Raw genomic sequence first — 23,205 nt, forward strand, 5'->3', positions numbered from 1 at the left:
CTACCAACTGGGAAGCAGTACCGCAACACAAAAGGCAGGACCAACAGGCTCTGCGACAGCTTCTTCCACCAGGCCATCAGACTGATGAACTCACACTGATTTGAGTGTACTCTATATTACATCGACTGTTCTATTTATTATAAATTACTATGATTGCACATTGCACATTTAGATGGAGTTATAATGTAAAGATTTTTACTTCCCATGTATGTGAAGGCTGTAAGAAATAAAGTCAAGAGAAGTGAAAAAAACCAATTTTCTTTTTCAGCCACTCTTATTCCATCAATGCAAATGTGGCTATCATCCTGGCGACTGAGCTGGTAATAATGTTGAAGCACTCTTGGAGATTCAAATTAATCACCCCAGGCAGTGACCTGTGCAAGTTGGAATGGGAGGCTGATACTAATGGATCAAGTCCAGAATTTACCTAACAGCTTATTTACTGATGAATGCATTTCTGTTGTGAAATACTGGAGCACTGGAGTAGAAGTCATACTTGAAAAAAAATCTACATCAAACTATATTAAGGATAATATGTGCATGAAGAGGACTTGTGCTGAGCTTATCAACATGGGTTGTTTTTAAGTGTGCTTTATAAATTGACTTGATTTGACTTGACTTGTGCTTGGTGCTGAAGCACAATCAATTCTGGTGTGTTTCACATACTGGCAGTAAAGTGATTCTGATTAATTAACGATGTGTAAGAGAGAATAAGTTCAAAATTATCTACCATGTGAAATAGAAATTGTTAAATACTTTGACCAGTTATACATGAAGAATGATTATCTCACAAGTGAAAAATACAAATTTGAAAATATTTGACACAATAACTATGTCCTCAAGTTCTTTTTTCTTTTGTAAAAGAATACCAGGAATGTGTTGGTCAGTGGGATAAACACTGGTTAATTTCATTGTGGGAGTGTGGAATGTATAGCTTCTGATTGTTAAAATGCAGTGGGTTGTGTTTAATTTTCACACACAGAATTTAGCTCATGTACAATGAAAACAAATATCAGTCCCATAGAGAATTAAAACACATGGGAGCACAGACACATTAGAGAAGCAGTCCCTCCAACCTATTATTTAATGGGACCATGGTCTAGTTTGTAGTTAACTTTATCCATCCATATTGTACACTGTAATAATACAGTAATGAATTTTAAATGAGTCACCTGATTTAAAATTATTAATCTTTCATCTGCTACATAGGAGGAGATAAGGTTTCACACTTCCAATACATTTTGCGAGAAAAGGGGCTTTATTTCCTCCTAAAGGACCAACTCTGATTTTAGATTTTTTTCTGTTTGGTTTTGGATTCTCCTAGTACTAGGAGTTTCAAACTGCCTCATAAAATCATAAAAATCTCAGTCAAATTATCTTGATAATTCCCAGGGTGTACAAATTTAGTTTAGGCAATCTCGTCTCATAAATAAATCACTAGAACTCTGATAAATTCCTAGTGAGATCTTACTACTTGCATATTTACTGGAATTAGAGTTCAACAACATTACATGATACTCCAGGTGCGCTCGATTCAGTGCTTTGTGGAGAAAAACTTCCCGTTTATTTAATATAGCAGACAAAAAAAATATTTCAGTATATAAGTGCTACATTTAATGATCTGTGTACATAGATCCCAAAATATATTGGAATTCTATTCTTTGATTATCATCAGTTATAATTGTTCAGGTCTATACATATTTGAAAGAATGGCCTCAGTAAAGTGCATCTTCCACTTTCAGCCCACATTCTGATTATCCATGGTTCTTTGTAATTTAATGCTTTTGTCTACATTACTTATTGGGCGGGTGTATGGGGTGTGTAAGGAGGGGTAGCACTTCTGGTGGGGGGCCTGCTGTGCCCTTTTCAGGACAGCTCGTCCAGCTTTGGTCCCCATCTGGCGCTCAGCTCTCACCTGTGGCTCCAAGTAGCTGTAGCACGCGCAGCGGCCACACCCCGGTAAACCGTCTCAGCAGACAGGCTAAACCAGGTGAGCGTAGCCCTCGGTGAGGTAGGGGTCTGCCTATCCCAGCGTGTGAAGTCTGGCCATGAGTAGAGGAGACCGGTTAATGGTCCAACGGTCAAGAAGGCGGGCCAGCTGGCGTTGGTGGAGCGCTAAGAGGACGACAAGGCACTTAGACATCCTGGTCATCCACTGCAAGAGGTGGTAATCTCTTTAAACTCACCCAGCAGAAGGCAAAGGCAAACCACTGCTGTAACCAGCCACGAACATGATTTCCCAATATGTCAGAGCGGTGTGGAGGGAAATCGTCCGTCAACTGTAAATTCCAGATGCAACCTATGATGACGACTTATTCGGCCTGCAATTTTTGTGTCACTGGCAACCTAAGATAATTAGCTAGTTGATTTCAATGTTTTGTTAATATAATACCTATAAATTTAATAAAACTGTGAATGATTAAGTGCCATTTAAGTTTCTGTTGTGACTTCATGAACATAGTACATAGAACATAGACCAGCACAGCACAAGAAAAAGTCCTTCAGCCCACAATGTTGTGTCAAACCAATTCATTTAGTAATCAAATGGCTAAACAAACTAATCTCTCCTGCTTAAACGATGCATATACCCTTACATTTTCCTCACGCTCACGTGCCTACTAAACATCTCTTAAAAGTCTCTAATGTTCTGCTTCTACCACCACCCCAGGCACCCATAACTCTCTGTAAAACGCGTGCCCCTCACAACTCCTTAGAAATGGCCACATCTCACTTGAAATGCATGCCCTCTGGTATTGAATGTTTGAACCCTGGGAAAGAGATACTGTCTCTCTACTCTGTCTCAGCTTCTCATATTCTTATAAACCTCTATCAGCTCTCCCCTTGGCCTCTTCTGATACAGGTTACCCCTGCCCCAGAAGAGGTTCCAATGATCCAAGAACCTGAAACCTTGCTCTCCTACACCTGTACTATCATCCAATTCCTGCCTTGACTAGCATGTAATACTAGGAGTAACACAGGGATCATTACCTTGGAGGTCTCTTCAGCCTCTTTCCTAAATCCCTTTACTCACTGTGCAGGATCTCATTCCCCTTTCTACCTATGTCATTGTTGCCATTATGCACCATGACCTCTGGCTGGGTTGAATGTTTTTCCATCATCACTAAAGTCTCTCTTCTTTCACCCAACCAATTTTTAAGTAGGCCAGTAAGTTGCTTTAATTCCATTTTTCTTCCCTGTTGTAAGTAAACAAAAATATCCTTCACCTACCGTATCTCTATCTCCAGTTTACTTAGAAATTTCTAAACATTACTGGCAAGTTCATCATTTATTGCCCATCCCTCAATATCTTTTATGACCTGAACTCTGTCTTTTTAGAGTTGTGGAGTCACAGAGCAATACAACATGGGATTAAGCATTTCAGCTCAACTTGTCCATGTGGACTGGATGCCATTCTACAGTAGTTCTATTTGCCAATATTTGGCCCATATCCCTAATATTTTCTTATTGATGAACCAAATTCTTACTTCCTTGCGTGCATTATGGTTTCTCACTGATCTCTCTCCCATTTATTGGTAAATAAAATTCTTTATACCATCTTATCTGACATGGTTGAGAAACAACCTCTTCCAGGAATAACATTTTCTCCTTTCCTAGTATTGAGTCTAGTGTCAAATTAAATAAAACTGCTCCTTCCTCCTGGATCTCATTGCCCTTTTCCATTAGCAGATGCATTTGGAAACCACTGCACTTGAACTCCTTTTGAAGTTAGCTCCCAAATCTCATCAGGGCTGTTTCCCTTCCTCCTGATGTTAGCAGATTCAATAAAGATCACAGGAATTGTGTTTTTCCCCTTCCTAACCATTCTTTCCAGCCGAACAAATGCATCTCATAGAATTATAGAATTAAAAGATAAGAGGCTATTCCACTCTTCATAACTGTGCTAAGCAAAAATATTTTTTAAAAGTTATTCGAGACAATTCCTACTTTTGATCTGCAATCTCAATGTTAGCTACTCTTCAGATGCTCATGTGGGGCTGTTGTCTGTATGTAGGGCCAAAGATTTCAGATACACAAATGAAAGATTCAGGAATTTTTGTGTATATTTTACTGTATATTCCTGCATTTCAGAAATTATCTGATTAGCTGATCAACTGAAGCACTCAAGCTACTCAAAATGTTTCCAGAATTTTGAGATATTCTTTCGACAGCAAAGGAATTAGAAAAAGAATAAGATTTCAAAAATGTATGGGTGTTCTACTAGCCTCTAGTCCACTGAGCAGACTTTTAATGCTTTACTGACAGTTACATATTAATATACGATATTGAAAGGCCAGTAAAGATACATACCAAGAACAAAGGCGGCCACATAGTTTGATATTTGTCCGAGACCAATGAGGAAATTAAGAAGGCAGAATATTTTCCAGCTTGGAGCGAACACTTGAACAATGCTGAATGTACACTGCACAGCCATCGTTCCAAATAGAATTAGCTTTCTTCCAAACCTACAAAGCAAGAACAAATGAAGATTTAGACATGCATACACAGACTCTCTGCCGCTGATTAATACACATGATATGGATTTATTCTGTAAGTTACTTCATGGAAATGATCTAAACAAAGATTTATGCACGTCAACAAATGAAAAAGCTGCATGGGGATCTAGGAATCTATAATTCAGATGCAGCCCCCTCACCAGGCTCTTATGTAAACCTGACTCGTTTGCCAGCCCTGCTAACAGCCACGGGACTCTGCGGTGAGAAGGCCACCTTCCATAAACAATAGGCATCTGGGGTTAGTATGACTTGGCTTTCAACTAAACAGGAATGTCATGATGTTTTGATTAAAGAAACCTCAATTTGAATGAATATTGCGTAAATACTGTTCATTCACAACTGTCGGTCAGCAAGAAATAACAAATTGTACACTGCATAAAATTTATAAAGAAGGTGTATTTACAAATTTCAACTTTATTGAGCGGTTAACAGGAAAAAGAAAAGGAGTAAAATAAAGGGCAGTAAAAACCTTTACCAGGGCATTACACAGTCATCACACAAAACCAGGAATTCAGCAAGTTAAACTTGTCCAAACGTGCACATGAAGTTGGGGCTCATTCTGAAGTTGTCTTATTACTCACACGCTACACACACGGAATGTGAAATCCATCTCGAACAAATGGGTGCTCTCATTGGGAGTACTGGCCCTTGAAGCCATTCATCTGCACAAAGCACTTCATGTAACAGGGATACTCCTTCCTACGGCATCCTCAGCCATCTTCGCTCCAGTCCTCTCAGCAGCTCCCGTCAAAAAAAAATGCAAACCACACTGTCCATCACAAATCTCACTCCACACACAGCTCCATCTAGAACCTTCTCTCAATTTCACCATCCTGATTGGGTGACACAGCATTCCCAAGTTGAACATTATAGCCCCTTATCTTTTAGCCAAAAACCAAAATGTTCTAATCTGCTTATACAAAACTGCTAAAATGAAGCACCTAGAGCATAGGAGTAAAAATCTTAACCAGGGCATTACACAATCATCATACGAAACCAGGAATTCAGCAAAGATATACTAGAAATTAAATTGTATCTTATTTATGTACAGTGAATCTCTAGATTCCAACTTAATTGTTGGTACAACCTTGCTGAATGCCTCAAAGATGGCTTTTGGTGAATATACCTATCACATAATAATAAAGTATTGAAGAGGATATTTCAACCTATCATGTTCTTAATATATGAAAGACCAAGTTGACTTCAATTTTAACACAGACAGGAACTCAGCAGGCCAGGCTGCACCTATGCAAAAAAGCAGTCAACGTTTCAGGCCAAAACCCTTTATCAGGACAGGACTCTTGTTTGTGACTTCACTTGTAGCCCAATGATCTATGATAGGTCTGGTATCTTTTAGTACATGATGATGGGTTCTGCTCCAATTATCTCTAGGGCTGCAGTTCTTATTACCTGTCAACATCACCAGACACACATTTCCTTTAAACTATCAACAGTTATGCTTAAAGATGCCTACAACATCATACATACTGATCTGTACCTATGTTTCAAGTTCATCTACCTTATTCCATATACTGTGTGCACTCCAATATAACACCTTCAGTCTTGTATTCACACTTTTCAATTTTGTCTGCCTTTTACATTGCAACTCATCCTGTTGACTGCAATTTTGCCCTTTCACTAGCTTCTCCTTGCTAGCAGTCTCACACACATCCTCTGTTTGTAAATCAACTACCTCATTCTCTGCCCTATCAGTCCAGTCCCCATCCATCTACCAAATTAGTTTAAACCCTCCCAAGCAGCTCTAGCTAAGCTGCCCACAATGATATTGGTCCCCTTCTGGTTCAGGTGTAACCTGTCCCTTTTGTACAGGCCCTACTTTCCCCAGAAGAGATCCCAATGATCCATAAACCTGAAACCCTGCCCCCTGCAGCAGATCCTCAGCCACACATTCATCTGCCAAATTACCCCATTCTATTGTGTGGCACAGTCAGCAATCCAGATATTACTACCCTGGTGGTCCTGTATTTCTGTGTCCTGTAGCAGACCTACCCTAGCTCCCTAAAATCTCTCCTCAGGACCTCCCCTCATCTTTCCCATGTGTAGTATTTATAAAGTGAAAAATCTTTGGGCTTTCTTTGATTTTACTTGCTGGTAATATATTCATAGACAGTTTGCAGTTCCTACATTTAGTGTTGCAGTATTACAGAACATTAACACTGAGCTTAGGCATTCATTACTGCCTCACCCAATCCTGAATACTTCTCCACCTTCAGCTGTTTGTAGAACTGGAAGCTCCAGCAATCTACCAGTTGATTACATCCCTGTTTCAGGCTGTGCTATTGGAAGGGTTAGAACGGGCTCAGGTAATTTGACCTTTCCTCTTTGAAATTCTTTGCAGCAACAGTCATGTAAAATACATAGAATAAAATTATGCCTTTGCCTGCAGAGACAACCTTACACAAAACATACACAATGCAGAAGGAACTCAATGAGTCGTGCAGCATCTATGGAGGGGAATAAACAGTTGGCTCTTCATCAAGACTGATGGAAGAAGGCAGAATCCTGAATAAAAAAGGTGGAGGAGGGGAATGGGTACAAACTGGCAGGTTGTAGGAGAGGGGGAAGTTGGGTGGGTGGGAAAAGAGTTTCAGTAAGAGGTTGGGAGGTGATAATGGAAGAGGTAAAAGGCTGAATAAGAAGGCAGTGGACCATGGAAGAATGGGAAAGAGGAGGAGCACCAGAGGAGGGAGATGGGTAGGTGAAAAGAGAAGGCATGAGAGAGGGAACACTAAAACAGAGGGGGGGGGGGTAGCACTTATTGGAAGTTAGAGTAATTGATGTTCATGCCATCAGACTGGAGGCTACCCAGATGGAATATGAAGTTTTGCTCCTTGGTTTCATTGTAGCAGTAGAGCACAGGTGTAAGAATGGGGTCAAATTGAACTGGGCGACCACTGGGAGATCTTCCCTTTTGCAGCAAGGTGCTCAATGAAGCCATTACTACTGGATTCACTGATAATATGGGTTTACTGAGCATCCTCCTCCTCCTCTGTACATTCACAAATGTACCAAGGAAAAGGAAATCTGCCATCCTTACTCAGTTGGGTCTTTATTTGACTCCAAACTCACTGAGATGGTTGACTCTTAAGGTTTCAGATCTTGACCACAATAGAACCCACTACAATGTATATCCAAAGGTTAACTGCTATTTCATTTTAGGACAATCAGGAATTGACAATTAATTGATAGCAATGCTAGCATTATCCATATCCTGTGAAAGAAAAAAAATAAAACAAGATAGCAAGAAGAGAAACCAAGGAGTTGGGATCAAGTCTTCCTAAAACTCTGACCACAAAGATCATCAGTGTAGAAGAGGTGGAGCTATGCTTGGTGAGATGATACACATCCATCTACTTTTAATACTGCAGTGGATGAATATCAGAAAAGAGTAACTGTCCTCAGCTCAAAGGTAGCACATCTGTGTCAGATAACAAAGCTCACAGTGAAAACCTTTAAAATGGCTGAAGTTATAGCGAACAAATATTATACTTCTGGCTTGCAAAGGCTATTTATCATAGCCACAGGATAATACAGCAGGATTTCTTAATGAGGCATCATTCAGTCATTATGAATGATTTTCTATTTGCATAATCTCAGGAATGGGAAAGTCTGTTAATGATCACACATAGTCCCATTCTGGGCCTAAAATATAATCCAATATCTTATGTTTAAACTACAGCTGCAAGTGCTTTCTGACACAACATTTTCACATAATGATTAACTGAAGGAGATAACACAGCCATTTTCCTTTGACCTTGAGTAACAATATGATTGCTTAGGGTGCACTGTCATCAACATTTCATAGAGTCATAGATAAGTACAGCACAGAAAAAGACCCTTCAGCCCATCTGGTCCATGCATTGGTCCATGTATTTAAACTGCCTACTCCCATCCATCTGCACTACTGGGGCCATAGACCTCCATACCTCTACCATCCATGTACCTATCCAAACTTCTCTTAAATGTTGAAATCAAGCTCATGTACATCATTTGTGCTGGCAGCTCATTCTACACTCTCATGACCCTCTGAGTGAAGATGTTTCTCCTCATATTCCCCTTAAACTTTTCACTTTTCACCCTTAACCCATAACCTCTGGTTGTAGTCGCAACCAGCCACAGTGGAGAACACCTGCTTGCACTTACCCTATCTATACCATTCATAATTTTGTATACTTCCATCAAATCTCCTTTCAGTGTTCTACGTTCTAAGGATTGCAGTCCTAACCTATTCAATCTTTTATAGGTTGAAGACAGATGATTGGATGTTAGTTGAAGTGTAAAAGACTTTGGTGAGGCCTAATTTGGAGTATTGTGTGCAGCTTTGGTTCCCTTTCAGAAGGAAAAGTGTAAACAAGGTTGAAAGAATACAGAAAAAATTTACAAGGATGTTGACAGACAGATCTTTGATAACAGATCTATCAACATTGTTGTCTTCCTCGCTGTCCACTACACCCCCAGTCTTGGGGGTCATCTGCAAATTTATTGATCCACTTAACAACTTTACTACCCAGATCACTGATATAGATGAAAGGCACACCACTAGTCACAGGCCTCCAGTAAGAGAGACAACCCTCTACTATCACTCATTGACTTCTCCCTCAAAGCTAATGTCTAATCTAATTTACTACTCCATCCTGAATGGCGAGCAACTGAAACTTCTTGACCAACCTCCCATTGGATCAATGATCAATAGTTACTTTCAATGTAAAACTATATTTTAAAATCAAATAATGTAATAAATTTCATGGTTGCACATCATCACAAAGAGGCCTACACTCAATTAAGCAAATTTGATTTGCACTCACTACTGCTGAATCATCAGACTCTTGAACAAAAGGGATAGCTTCATACAACTTCACTTGCCCCACATTGAAATGTTCCCACAACCTATGGACTGGCTTTCAAAGACTCTTCTCTCATGTTCTTGATACTTATTGCTGAATAATTAATTGATTTTGTATTTGCACAGTTTGTTGTATTTTTGCACAATGGTTGAAAGCCCAAGTTGGTGTGATCTTTCATTGCTTCTGTTATAGTTATTATTCTAAGCATTTAATGAGTGTATCTGCATGACAATGAATCTCGGGGTTGGATATAATGACATACCTGTATGTGTACTTCGATAATACATTTTACTTTGAACTTTGAACATTGGACTTTTAATTCAAAAACATAGTAGCTCTTACAAATAGCAAACAAGAATGACAAGAAAGACTACTTTGGGGCAAAGCTAAATAAAGGAGGTAACTCACCTGTCTGACAATTGGCCAGATACAAGGGAACCAACCAGCACGCCTAAAAAGAACATTGACATAGAAAACGGGGCTTTCCAATGATCTTTACATACCAAGTCCCACTAAAAAGAAACAAGAAAAAAATGAGGGGTCCAAATATGTAATACATTATATTGGATCAAAATCCATGCACTACAGACATTCAAAACGGGTGCAAGTCTCAGTCATCTTCTCAAATGAGTCTCAAAAGCAACAAACAAATGTTCAAACCATTAGTTTAGAGCTCCAAATCTCATTTAATAATCTAAAGCATATACAGTAATGTGAACTATATTTTTTCTTCCAGAATGAGAAAGAACTCCCATTGCCACAACTATCTCTGCCTGTAAAGTGGTCTCAGAGATTATAAAGTTACAGTTGTTTTAGAACTTTATTGTTATAATGTGAGCAATGTCCCATGACAAGTTAAAAATGCCATATCATGATATGTTTTGGATGAATTGATAAACTTGTAAATCCAACTGTTTTCTTTGGCACCTCTGAAGAATGTGGAATAGCTGTAAAATTGCATTGTTTTTCTTTTTATAGTGTCATGAATAATTTTAGTTCAATAATATATGTAACCAGAATAATTAAATGTGTTTATCTCATTGTTCATATTGCATTAGGATTTAAGTATCCAAGATACTAGGATTATGAGAGGTTGTTTCCCCTGGCTGGAGAAGTCTAGAACTTAGGAGATAGTCTAAATTTAAGGCAATTGTCAATGAGGATAGATATACGGAAACAATTTCTTCCGAGATGGTGATTCTTTGGAAATCACTTTCTTACCATGTTGAGAATGTTTAGTTGCATATATTCAAGGCTGGTAATTTGGAAATTTGGTTGATTATTATCACATGTACCAAAGTATAATGAAAAGCTTATCTTGCGTAATACTGTTCATACAGATCAATTAATTACAACAGTGTATAGAGATAGTATAAGGTGAAATAATAACACTGCAGAATAAAGTGTTACAGTTACAGAGAAAGTGCAGTGCAGGTAGACAATAAGGTGAAAGATCAAAACAAGGTGGATTGTGAGGTCAAGAGCCCATCTCATCTTACTTTGAAACCATTCAATATTCTTAATAGCACATCCAAAAATGCTGCATTACTGTGTGGTGCAGAAACTGCACTCTAGCAGACATGATGGCTCTACAATGTACACAAGCCTATCTGCCATCAAGGACACATATACAGAAAGATGCCAGAAAAAGGCCAACAATACCATGAAGGATCCTTCCCACCCTGCTTATGGGCTGTTTGTCCCACTACCATCAGGGAAGAGGTTATACAGCATCCACACCACGACCACTAGACTCAAAAACACTTACATCCCCAATCCCTCAGGCTGAACAACACCTCCATATAGTAACCCACCACTAATACATCGACATCAGCTATTCCTCTCCATAACCCTTCAACACACTTTGCCCCCCCCATGTACTACCACTTTATGCTTACATCCTCACCTCATACCTACAGTGATACAGTCATGTCTTACTGTGTTTTCATATGCCCTGCTGCAATCTAGAAGAGTTCTTCTTGCCAAGAGTCACTTCGTCACTTCATCATTTCCTGTCAGTGTCACCTTATGTACATGCAATCAGTCAATGTACTGTACTGTTTATAAGCTAAAAACCCTGGCAATGGTGATATACACATCTAGAGCAACACACACAAACTGCTGTAGAAACTCAGCAGGTCAGGCAGCATCTATGCAAAAGAGGAACCGAGACCCTTCATCAATCATGATAAAAGGTTTTGGCCTGAAATATCGGCTGTTTACATCCGTAGATGTAGCCTGGCCTGTTGCGTTCCTCCTGTATTTTGTACGTGTTGTTCTGGACTTTCAGCATCTGCAGATTTTCCCATGTTTGTGGTATACATATCTAGGCTGCTTGTTGAGTCTTTAAGTATGGACCAGCCCACTGACTCAAAAGAGTTGTGTGGAAGATCATCTGTTTCTTCAGACCAGTATCAAATGACTTTCTGTACTGGGTCCTGTTTCAGCTTCAGTTTGTATGCATAAAGAAAGAGCACAGCTTGGAGGTTATCTGGGTAGGCACCTTAGTCAAAGGTGTCAAAGGTGTCTGGTCCCCAGGTGAGACAGGAGACATACTGGTAGTATTTTGGAACACATTCTTGGTTGGACTGGTTGAGGCGCTAGCTGCGCTGAAAAGGAAGAGGCCCTCAGGGTAGCCTGTCACTCTGAAGTGGGGCTGGACAGCCACTCTAGAAAGTGCAAATAGCTGCAAGACCACAACCCCAAGAAACATTAAATAAAGATTGTCTCTTGAGACATACAGGTGCCAACAACTTGTTTATTGATATTTAATTCATCTGTAGATGTTATCCTTACTTTCCTAAGTTATTGTTTATTATATATGCATTATGTATGCTTTACACCTTGATTAGGAGAAACGTCTCATTTGGCGGTATATGTGTATATAGTTAAATGACAATAAACTTGACTTCACTTGATTAACAAGGCATACTTCAGCTCAGGGTTTCTTAGCCAGGGTTCTGGGGAAAGATAGAGTCCCATGAGAGGTCACTAAGGGGTTCTGTGAGAGACTGTGATTTAAAAAAAATCATTGTTTTGTGAACTTCATGCAAAGCACGATGCTAGCGCTCACAGTGGTGGGCAGTGACTGAACAGCCCCATTAGCAATCCAATCACAAACAAAAGAAAATCTGCAGATGCTGGAAATCCAAGCAACACACACAAATGCTGGAGGAATTCAGCAGGCCAGGCAGCATCTATAGTAAAGAGTATTGTCAATGTTTCGGGCTGAAACCCTTTCGCAGGACTGGTTTCAGCCTGAAATGTTGACAGTACTCTTTTCCTCAGTTGCTCCTTGGCCTGCTAAGTTCCTCCAGCATTTTGTGTGTGTGTCCCCATTAGCAATCTCATTAGATGTCTCTCAGCCCAGTATGGCAGTAGGACTGCGCTTATTTGGTTGTGTCCATTCTAAGTTTTTAATGTGAGATGTGGGACGCCATTGATAATTGGTGAGTGCTGTATTGTACAAAGGGGAGGACAGTAGGCTGATGAGGAGCGTGAAGTGCATTTTCCGAGCATTGAATGGACCTACCGAACTTGGGCTGTGATGTTAGCCTCACCCTCCCGAATTAACTCACCCAACTTTTTGCATGTGTAAGCAAGATCTTCTTATTTAACAAGCATCAAGAGTAAGGATAGAAATTGTCTCCTTTCAGTTGAAGGTGAAATCCATGTGTGCTTATCTCAAGTTCAACCCTGAACTGAGTCCTTATACAGCAAAAACAAGCACAAGTTTCACATGCTATGTTTGAGCCTGAAATTAGTAAGAAAATGTTTTTCAAAACTTTGTATAAAATTGTGTCTTAGGCTATGTTTTTATTCATATTGCTTTGGCTTATGGTTTTTAGTAACTTAACATTTCAACATTGTCAATAAATTTTCACATTGTAAGTAGCATAAAATCATTTTCCAATCTATTCAAATTAAATCTATCAAGCCTACCTTTAAAAAAAAATTAAAACCCATTTTGGCTTAAGCTAGTTATTTAACAGACATTTATTATGTTTGCCTTATGAGTTTTAAAAATTTATGAAAGGGAAAGAAAAATTAATTTCAAGAAAGATAAGCTAAGCTTAAATACCTTTTTTTCCCAAGGTTGGCTAAAAATCCATTCTCTACTCAAAAGAAGATTGACAATTATTTTTGGATTATTACAGTATATCCAGGACTTACTGATCACGCTAAGGTACTGTGCACTGTAGATTTTTTTAATGCAGGGATTCCCTGAGACCTGAAAATTATCTCACGAGTTCCTCCGGGACAAAAAGGTTAGGAAAGGATGGTTTAGAGGAATACGTGAATGAACTGAAAGATGATACAACCCATCTTGTTCTACAGCACATTGTAGCAAACAATTCTACAGTCAGAAGTTTGTTCGGGAACTTTAAACACTTTTCTTTCCTTCCCCTGGCAGCTTTTACGTTCACTCCCTACTCTTAAAACCGAGAAACTCTCTTTTATCACTTCCTTTCTAAAATCGGAGGTTATGGAGTTTTCGAAAATGTTAAACTAACAGAAGCGGGCGGTAAATTGAATGAAATTAGACCTCCAGAAGAACGGGACGTTTTGAATTCTGATAAAGGGAGTTAACGACAGGGTTGAAGTTTAATACTTTAAAATCCTCAACCAAGGTTAAACATTAAAAATATCCCTGACTCGAGCTCGTATTGGAGATAAAATTACAGTTGTAGGCTCATGAATGGATTCAAACGCACTTCGTCCTTTCGCTCTTTAAAAAATCATTGCACCACAGCTAATTTCAAAAGAATACTCCCAGGCTATTTGTGGGTGAGTGTGAGCAGTGTATCTCCCCAGTCACAAACCTCGCTGACGATAGTGGAGATGTACTGCTCCTTACTGTACTCCCATCCATCCAGACACGGTTCCTGTTCGATCTCAGACATGTTGAGGAAATCTGGGTCGGGGAATGTCTGCGAAAGGTTCAGTATCACGTCCAGCCGGTACCGAGTGCACTTGCTGCGCTGTAGTTCGGCACCTTGTACCAGAGGAATTGTCCTGTTCCTCCATGCTTCGCTGAGGTTGAGATTCCCAGGAATTAAGCAGCGGTGTTCTGGGACAGCGCCAGTGAAAACAAAGGAGAGTCCGCAAAAACCGTTGCTAAAGATGCTAAAGCTCAAGATGAAAAACATAAGCTTCTGGTACGGTCCCCATTCTCCCAGAAACGCGACAATTTCTTCATAGCTCCGCATGTCAGTTGCAGTGGCAGAAACGACTGTGACTTTCTTCCGGAAACATGCAGGATTTGACCAACGGAGGGCGGGCGTGGATTGCAAGTATGAGTAATATCGATCGCCTCTACTATAATTAGAATGTGAGACGCTTACCGTAACGGATCGCCCTTCAGTCAGCAATCTGTTTGCTTAAACCGAAGTGTTTTCCAGTTTTGGCGGGACACCCACTCGCCACTCGTATAGCAACAGATAATACAAAAAGAATCCCAAGCGGTTTAATACAGGCTACTTGAAAAATAAATTTGTAAATGGGTGCAATTGTCACATGTACCGAAGTAGGGTGAAAAAACTTGTCTAGCACACTTATCCATTCAGATCACTTAATCACAAGAGTGCGTTAGTGGAAAATAGCAGAGTGCAAAATAAAAGCGTTACAGTTACAGAGAAAGAGCAGAGCAGGTAGACAGTAAGATGCGAGGACACAGCGAGATAGACTGTGAGATCAAGAGTTTATCTTGCTTTACCAGCGAACTGTTGAACAGTTTTATAACAGTGGAACAGAAGCTGCTCTTGAACCTGGTAATAAGCGTTTGTATCTTCCGCAGGATGGGAGGGGGAAGAAGAGAGAAGAGGTGGGTGGGGACTTTGATGATGTTGAGTGCTTTAGTGGGAAGTGTACTCAATGACTTACTCACTGAAAAGTAATATTTATACATGTCTGAGATGTAAGCTGCATGTCGAATGGACAGTATTTATAGCAACTCACACAAAATGCTGGAGGGACTCAGCAGGTCAGGCAACTGTGCTTCTCTAGTCTGCTCTGTGAACTAAGCTGTCGGAATGTTCTGAGGAATATCAGGCTACATGATCTAAGAGAACAAGCTTGAAGTGAGGTTCCATACAGTGGCATGCAAAAGTTTGGGCACCCCTGGTCAAAATTTCTGTTACTGTGAGTAGAAGATGAACTGATCTCCAAAAGGCATAAAGTTAAAGATGAAACATTCTTTTCAACATTTTAAACAAGTTTAGTGTATTATTTTTGTTTTGTACAATTTTAAAGTGGAAAAAAAGGAAAGTTGCACTATGCAAAAGTTTGGGCACCCCAGAGATTTGAGCTCTCAGATAACTTTTACCAAGGTCTCAGACCTTAATTAGCTTGTTAGGGCTATGGCTTGTTCACAGTCATCATTAGGAAAGGCCAGGTGATGAAAATTTCAAAGCTTTATAAATACCCTGACTCCTCAAACATTGTCCCAACAATCAGCAGCCTTGGGCTCCTCTAAGCAGGTGCCTAGCACTCTGCAAATTAAAATAAATGATGCCCACAAAGCAGGAGAAGGCTATAAGAAGATAGCAAAGCATTTTCAGGTAGCCGTTTCTTCAGTTTGTAATGTAATTAAGAACTGCCAGTTAACAGGAACAGTAGAGGTCAAGTTGAGGTCTGGAAGACCAGGAAAACTTTCTGAGAGAACTGTTTGTAGGATTGCTAGAAAGGCAAATCAAAAGCCCCATTTAACTGCAAAAGACCTTGTGGAAGATTTAGCATACTCTGGAGTGGTGGTGCACTGTTCTACAGTGCAGCAACACCTGCACAAGTATGACCTTCATGGAAGAGTCATCAGAAGAAAACCTTCCCTGCATCCTCACCACAGAATTCAGCATCAGAAGTTTGCAAAGGAACATCTAAACAAGCCTGATGCAGTTTGGAAACAAGTCCTGTGGACTGATGAAGTTAAAATAGAACTTTTAGGCCACAATGAGCAAAGGTATGTTTGGAGAAAAAGGGGTGCAGAATTTCATGAAAATAACATCTCTCCAACTGTTAAGCATGGGGGTGGATTGATCATGCTTTGGGCTTGTGTTGCAGCCTGTGGCACGGGGAACATTTCACTGGTAAAGGGAAGAATGAATTCAATTAAATACCAGCAAATTCAGGAAGCAAACATCACACTGTCTGTAAAAAAGCTGAAGATGAAAAGAGGATGGCTTCTAAACACACCTCAAAATCCACAATGGACTACCTCAACAGACACAAGCTGAAGGTTATACCATGGCCCTCACAGTCCCCCAACCTAAACATCATCGAAAATCTGTGGATATACCTCAAAAGAGCAGTCAGTGCATGCAAGACAGTCCAAGAATTTCACAGAACTAGAAGCCTTCTGCAAGGAAGAATGGGCGAAAATCCCCCAAACAAAAATTGAAAGACTCTTAACCGGCTACAGAAAATGTTTACAAGCTGTGATACTTGCCAAAGGGGGTGTTACTAAGTACTGACCATGCAGGGTGCCCAAACTTTTGCTTCGGGCCCTTTTCCTGTTTTGTTATTTTGAAACTGTAAAAGATGGAAATAAAAAAAGTAATCTTGCTTAAAATATTAAAGAAATGTGTCATCTTTAACTTCATGCCTTTTGGAAATCAGGTCATCTTTTACTTGCTTAGCTATTCACAGTAACAGAAATTTTGACCGGGGTGCCCAAACTTTTGCATGCCACAGTACTAAGTGTGATACAAATACCAAAGAGGCAAATTCCAAAGCGGACATGGCAAAGAAATTGTATCTGCTCTGAAATCAGTTTAGGATTGCAACAAAGCAAGTCTTTTTTGATAGTTTTATTGGCATTGCTTAAAGAGGATAAAATCATGTGCAATGAGAATTCATTGCCAGAATTGAGGATGACTCAGGTCTCTTAATGAGACTCTAACTAAGTCAGCAATAAAAAAAAATTGGAAAGCAAACAATTTAATGATGCAACACAAAATAAACATACTCCTCATGTCCTGGTCTTATAACTGTTATAATCAAACAGTGTCAAGTATAATGAACCTTAGCCATACTTTCACAATAGGTCTGTGACACGTGCATCCATACATTTACACAAGCTGGAATTTGGCTCTGTTAGTGCAGCAGAGAGATAAAGAAAATCTGTAACAGGTTCAAATTACCCCAAGCCACAAACTGTAAACTAAAGGGACTCATGCCTGCTTACCAGCTCAATAAGAATCTTATTAACTCTTGAGTAGAAGCTTGCCACTCTATATATATGGCATATGGTAGAAGTGGAACTGCTCAAAATTGATGTAGCCCACAAAGCAATGGAGTCACATGCATCACATAGATATTGAAGCATGGCACAACAAAAGGCTTATATTTTTAGCTTTTGTATATATGTACTGCAGAGTGGAGATAGTGAAAAGTAGATAAGAAATGTCAGGACTTACACGAGTTTGATTAAAGTGAGGGTCAGTTGTGCAGGATATCAACCTCACTCTCTCGTCCTGGTCCATCTGGATCCAGTGGCAAGACGAGAGTCAAGACGACTGGAGATAGGTCAGGATGTAGTTGATGACCAGGGTGATCTATATGTTTTGCCGTGCTCTTTGCGCTCCACAATGTGTGCTGCGAAATGCATTCCTGCCTGTTGACCCAGCCAGTGGTCTCCTCCGCAGAGTCTGCCAAATCCAGTCTTCCCCTGCTTTGGGTAGGCAAGCTCGAATTCACTGAGGATTCAAAAAAAACCCTGACGGCTACTCTCACCCGGTTTGGCTGGCCTGTTGAAGCCTTTTCCCAGGGTGTGGCCACGGTCACATGCCAACAGCTTACTTGGAGCCACAGGTGAGATTTGAGTGCAAGGTGAGGACCAAAGGTGAAGGACCTACCTCGGAAGGTACAACAAGTCTTCACACCAGAGGTGCTACCCTTCCCTGACACCCCATACACTCCAGATAAGAAATAGTATAAGTATAATGAAAACTTTGGATTGGAGAGCTTTGGTTTCAGTACTGTTGAAGCTGACTTGTAATAAAATAAAGATTGTTCTGAAAGTAAACACCGGACTCTAGATTCCATGTGAATTCTTTCAATAGGCACTGTAAGCAGTTTAACACATGTAAAATGCTGGAGGAACTCAACAGGTCAGGCAGCACCAATAGAAAGGAATAAACTGTTGACGTTTAGGGCTGAGACCCTACTTCAGGATATCCTGATCAGCCAAAAGACTAGTACTACTGAGGGAGAGGGGGAGGGATAGGGAGAGGAAGAGATGTGTGTTTATTAAATCTGTAAGACTACTTATCTTTTACAAAATGGTATCCCTTTAAGAAACTTTGTGAATTTTTGGGGAATTCATTGTTTATTCTGTTTTGAAAGTCTATACATGGACTTTTTTTTTATTTTACCTTTGCTTTAACTTTGTGTTCTTTTATTCATTTCCTTTGGAAATAATTTGGGAAAGGGAAAAAGATCTAGATTCCACATTATCCATGTGGAATCCAGGCTGAGGGATAAGAAATGTGAGGGTCTCTGTTTTGGGTAGGATGTTCTTACCTTTCACAGAGAAGCCATAATTTGGGTAAGCAACACGCACTAAAGGCTGGAGGAACTGAGCAGGCCCAGCAGCATCTATGAAAAAGAGTAAACATTAGATGTTTTTGTATGAGGCCCTTCATCAGAACAATCGTCCACCCTGATGAAGGATCTCAGCACCAAATGTTGACTGTTTACTCTTTTCCATAGATGCTGCCTGGTCTGCTGAGTTCCTCCAGCATTTTGTGTGTGTTGCTTTGGGTTTCCAGCAGATTTTATTGTATTTGTAATTTGGGGAAGTTGTCATTAATATATATACGTACATGTACTTAAATTGAGAATTTGAAAACTGGTATTTTGATAGGAAAATTAAAACAAATGTTGCTTTTCATAACAAGAAAGTTATTTTCCCCCAGAAGATTAAGAGCCTTTTGACATATGGATTTGAAGTTTTAGGCTTCCCTTGAAAGAGTTGTTTTTATCCACTGTAATTACAATGTATCTCATAAAATGCAAATGAGTTCAGTTTAAATCATGGGTTGGCCAATGGTAGTATAGCATTTACCGGTACATATACCATTGGCCTTAATCCTCTCACCATCCCAATGGAGTGCACAGCTATGCAGTCTCGTTTGGATAATTGAATTTAAGTGATTTGGTCAGTCAGCCCCATCTCAGGGACACTCAGGGTTAGAATATTACCCTGAAAAACGTTCACTAGAACTAGGGGACAGAGCCTCAAGATTTGGGGGAGTAGATTCAGGATGGAGATAAGGAGGAACTGCTTTTCCCAGAGGGTGGTGAATCTGTGGAATTCTCTGCCCAATGAAGTACTGGAGGCTACCTCATTAAATATATTTAAGACAAGGTTAGATAGATTTTTGCATAGTAGGGGAATCAAAGGTTATGGGGAAAAGGCAAGTAGGTGGAGATGAGCCCATGGCCAGATCAGCCGTAATCTTATTGAATGGCAGAGTAGGCTCAACAGGCCAGGTGGCTGACATCTGCTCCTATTTCTTATGTTCTTATGAAATGTATTAAACTTTTTACCTTCCTCACTGGATTATACTGGAGAAGCACATGAATGTACAGATCAGATAGGGTTAGGGAACTAAAGGTGGGTCCCAGAGCAATTTATACTTTGCTATGCTGTTCTAAGTCCCGAGGGCACAGTAAACCCAGAGATCAAAAAGTACCTGCATAGGTCAAGTGGATATTATATTTCCAAGACAGAGTGAGTAGTAATTAATGGGAGAGGCGGTAATCCTAGACATGGGAGCATTACTCAGGATTGACTCTACAGATGGCCGAGTTTGTAGCTCTTATATGAGCTTAGGAAATGGGACCAGACTAAGGAGTCAGTATTTACACAGACAGTCATTTGGATTCTGGGGTTGTACATGTAAATATGCTGGTGAGGTTTCACGACTATTAGTGGGGCAGAGGTGAAGAACAGAGAAAGCGTACAATACCTTGGATGGCATGGTAGTGCAATGGTTAGAACGAGACTTTACAGTACCAGCAACCCAGGTTCAATTCCCGCCATAGTCTGTAAGGAGTTTGCACTTTCTCCCTGTGGCCATATGAGTTTCCTCCCACAGTCCAAAGACATACCAGTTGGCAGGTTGACTGGTCATTGTAAATTTCCTGGTAATTTGGCTAGGGTTATACTGGGGGTTGCTGGGCAGTGCAGCTCAAAAGCCCAGAAGGTCCTACTCCGTGCTCAATCAATCAATCAATAAATGAATAAATAAATAACTTGCCCAAGATAGTGAGAAACCCTGGAAAATGGCTAAAGCACATGGCAGGAGAAAGAATAAGACAGAACAGGAGGATGCACAACCATTGGGGAATAACTATGCAAATCAGTCTGCAAAGGAGGCAACTATAGATCCATCATTAGTTATTGCAGATACAGAAATACAAGGAAGCTTAGAAGTTGAGGAGATGAATCAGGGTACTAAGGAAAGAATATGGAAAACTGCACATGGGCTGTGATGACAGCTGGATGCTTAAGACATCATCTTCTAAAATTGTATCATTGGATTACCCATATAGGCCAAGACTAAATGCATTATCTACTAACGTGACATGGGTTATGGCCAGGTACAGGGGTGAGATGTGGCCAAGTATTGCCAGATATATATATATATATATATATTGCCTATGCAAAGAACACAAAGGTGAATGAGTGTAACATTCTGATTTTTAATACAGACAAGTGTGAGGTGTTGCACTTTGGGAGGACAAATGTGGGTAAGAATTATATAGGGAATGGTAGGGCTCTGGGGTATGCAGTAGAACATTGTGGTCTGGGAATGCAGATACAGTACATAAATCTGTGAAAGTAAGTACATAAATCTGTGAAAGTAGTATCACAGGAAAAAGGGTTATAAAAAGTTTTTAGCACTTTGGCTTTCATATATCATGGCACTCAGTACAAGAATTGGGATGTTACGTTGTAGTTGTATTATACATTTGTGAGGGCAAATCCAGACTATTGTGTGCAGCTCTGGTCACCTGTATATGAGAAAAATATAAATAAATTGAGGACTTGAGGACCTGAGTTATAGATAAAGGTTGAATAGGTTAGGACTTGATTCACTGGAAGGCAGGGGAATGAGGGGAGATCTTGTAGAGGTAAACCAAATTATGAGGGGTATATATGGAGTGAATGCTTGTAAGCTTTTCCCCTGAGATTGGGTGAGACTAGAACTGGAGGTCATAGGTTTAGGGTGAAAGATGAAATATTTAAGGGGAATCTGAAGGGAGGTGCAACTGTGAAATGAGCTGCCAGCTGAAGTGTTTTGGGAGTTCAAATGTAACATTTAACTGAAGATTGGATAGGTACATGGATGGGAGGGATTTGATGGGCTATGGTCTGGGTGCAGGTAATGGGCTAAGCAAAAGACCAGGTCTTTGGCTAAGCATGGTTCTGGAATGTAGACTCCATCAGTTGAATAGTTTCCTATTAGTTTCCAAAATTAACTCTATTCTTTCTGGATAGTTTGTCAGATGTGAGATGCTATGCTTTGTCAATGATAATTGTTAGGACAATGACATAGTATTGTGCTAACGCTGATCTTCACTGGAAATGAATCTATTGTCGACCCATTAATTCACATCAAAGCTTATCAACCTTCATGAAGCAATCACAAGATGGAGGTGAATTTCTGCAGCAGCCAGATTTGGCAACAGTGTTCCACAATCCCTCTAAAATGATGGAATCAAAGATTTTGGAAGACCATATGGAGTAGTTGATCTTCTTTGGAATTGTTGCACATTAAGGATGATGTCCATTTGCTTCTGGATTGATGGAATCCACACTAACTTGGGGAACACACGTTCAGCCACTGGGCAGAAGAATTTGAGGAGAATTCTACTGATGACTCCCCCTATGGTGGACAGCAGAGCGCCTCCTTGATCTGTGAAGTTCCCCTGATCTATCCCCTTTTTCCTAGATGTGGATGATTGTTAACAACCCTGATCCTTAACAACTCTGTTCCTGCTTTTACCATTTTTTGGCACTGCACGTGAAGTACAGAAAGACTCAGAGGGAATTGTGGCACTCCAAAACAAAAACAGATAGAATCTGCTTCTTCTGCATTCAATGGTGATGGGTGTAAAGGATAAACTACAAGAGATAAATAGACAGCAAGTCTTTTAAGATTGTTTGAACAGTGACAAAACAAAGATTTGGAGAGAGAGAGAAGAGGTGCCTCACACAAGTCATTGTGAGCATTAAAAAGCAGCGCTTTGCGGGAATTTCAGCATTTGACCAGTGGTGAATCAGAGATCAGGAGAGAGGAGGTGACCAACTCAGGTGTCACATTCACAGATTCGGCAGCGGAGAAGATATGGCAATTGCACTTGTAAATTTGCATGTGTCAGCTAATTATTATTTAATCGTGATAGTATTTAACTCTATACTTGTAGTCATAGTGCTTATTCAGACTTGGCCAGAGCATAGCAACACCTTGCTGCTGTTTTGCTTTTGGCCTTCCCTGAGATACTGGACTTTCAATACAACTGACTCTGAAGCCTAGCGGTATTCGTTTAATGTTTAGGTGCTATTTTCAGCCACAGTGCAGACTTCGTGTTCCTTTTGAGAGTTTTGGTTAATGGCCTTGTTTGGTCCAGCATTTATTGTTTATTTTCCCTTTAACACAGTTCGTATTAAAGTCTGTGGACTAGCGACCTGATTCAGTGTCTCTTACTCCGCACTTGGGCCATATCTGAACCTGGTGACAGGAAGTCTCAACACAACAAAGCTGGACCCAGCAGAGAGAGAGCAGCTGACTTTGGCCATGAGATTCATTGGTCAGGTA

General features: G+C 40.1%; 1 protein-coding gene across 2 annotated transcripts in view; it reads right to left on the minus strand.

Annotated features, from left to right (window-relative positions):
* Positions 1-14,639, minus strand: part of LOC140739171 (organic cation/carnitine transporter 2-like) — a 73,428-nt gene extending 58,789 nt beyond the window's left edge. Inside the window, exons 1-3 of one of the 2 annotated variants that reach the window (XM_073067204.1) lie at positions 14,203-14,638; positions 9,788-9,891; positions 4,309-4,463 (exon numbers count right to left, since the gene is read on the minus strand). In XM_073067204.1, the coding sequence (XP_072923305.1) occupies positions 4,309-4,463; positions 9,788-9,891; positions 14,203-14,589 (646 nt within the window). In that variant the 5' untranslated portion in view covers positions 14,590-14,638. Of the gene's footprint in view, positions 1-4,308; positions 4,464-9,787; positions 9,892-14,202 lie in introns of both variants that reach the window. The other variant, XM_073067205.1, reaches the window with a different exon arrangement.
* Between the last annotated feature and the right edge of the window lie 8,566 nt (positions 14,640-23,205).

Source organism: Hemitrygon akajei, chromosome 15 (genome assembly GCF_048418815.1).
Source record: "Hemitrygon akajei chromosome 15, sHemAka1.3, whole genome shotgun sequence".
Classification (NCBI taxonomy): Eukaryota; Metazoa; Chordata; class Chondrichthyes; order Myliobatiformes; family Dasyatidae; genus Hemitrygon; species Hemitrygon akajei.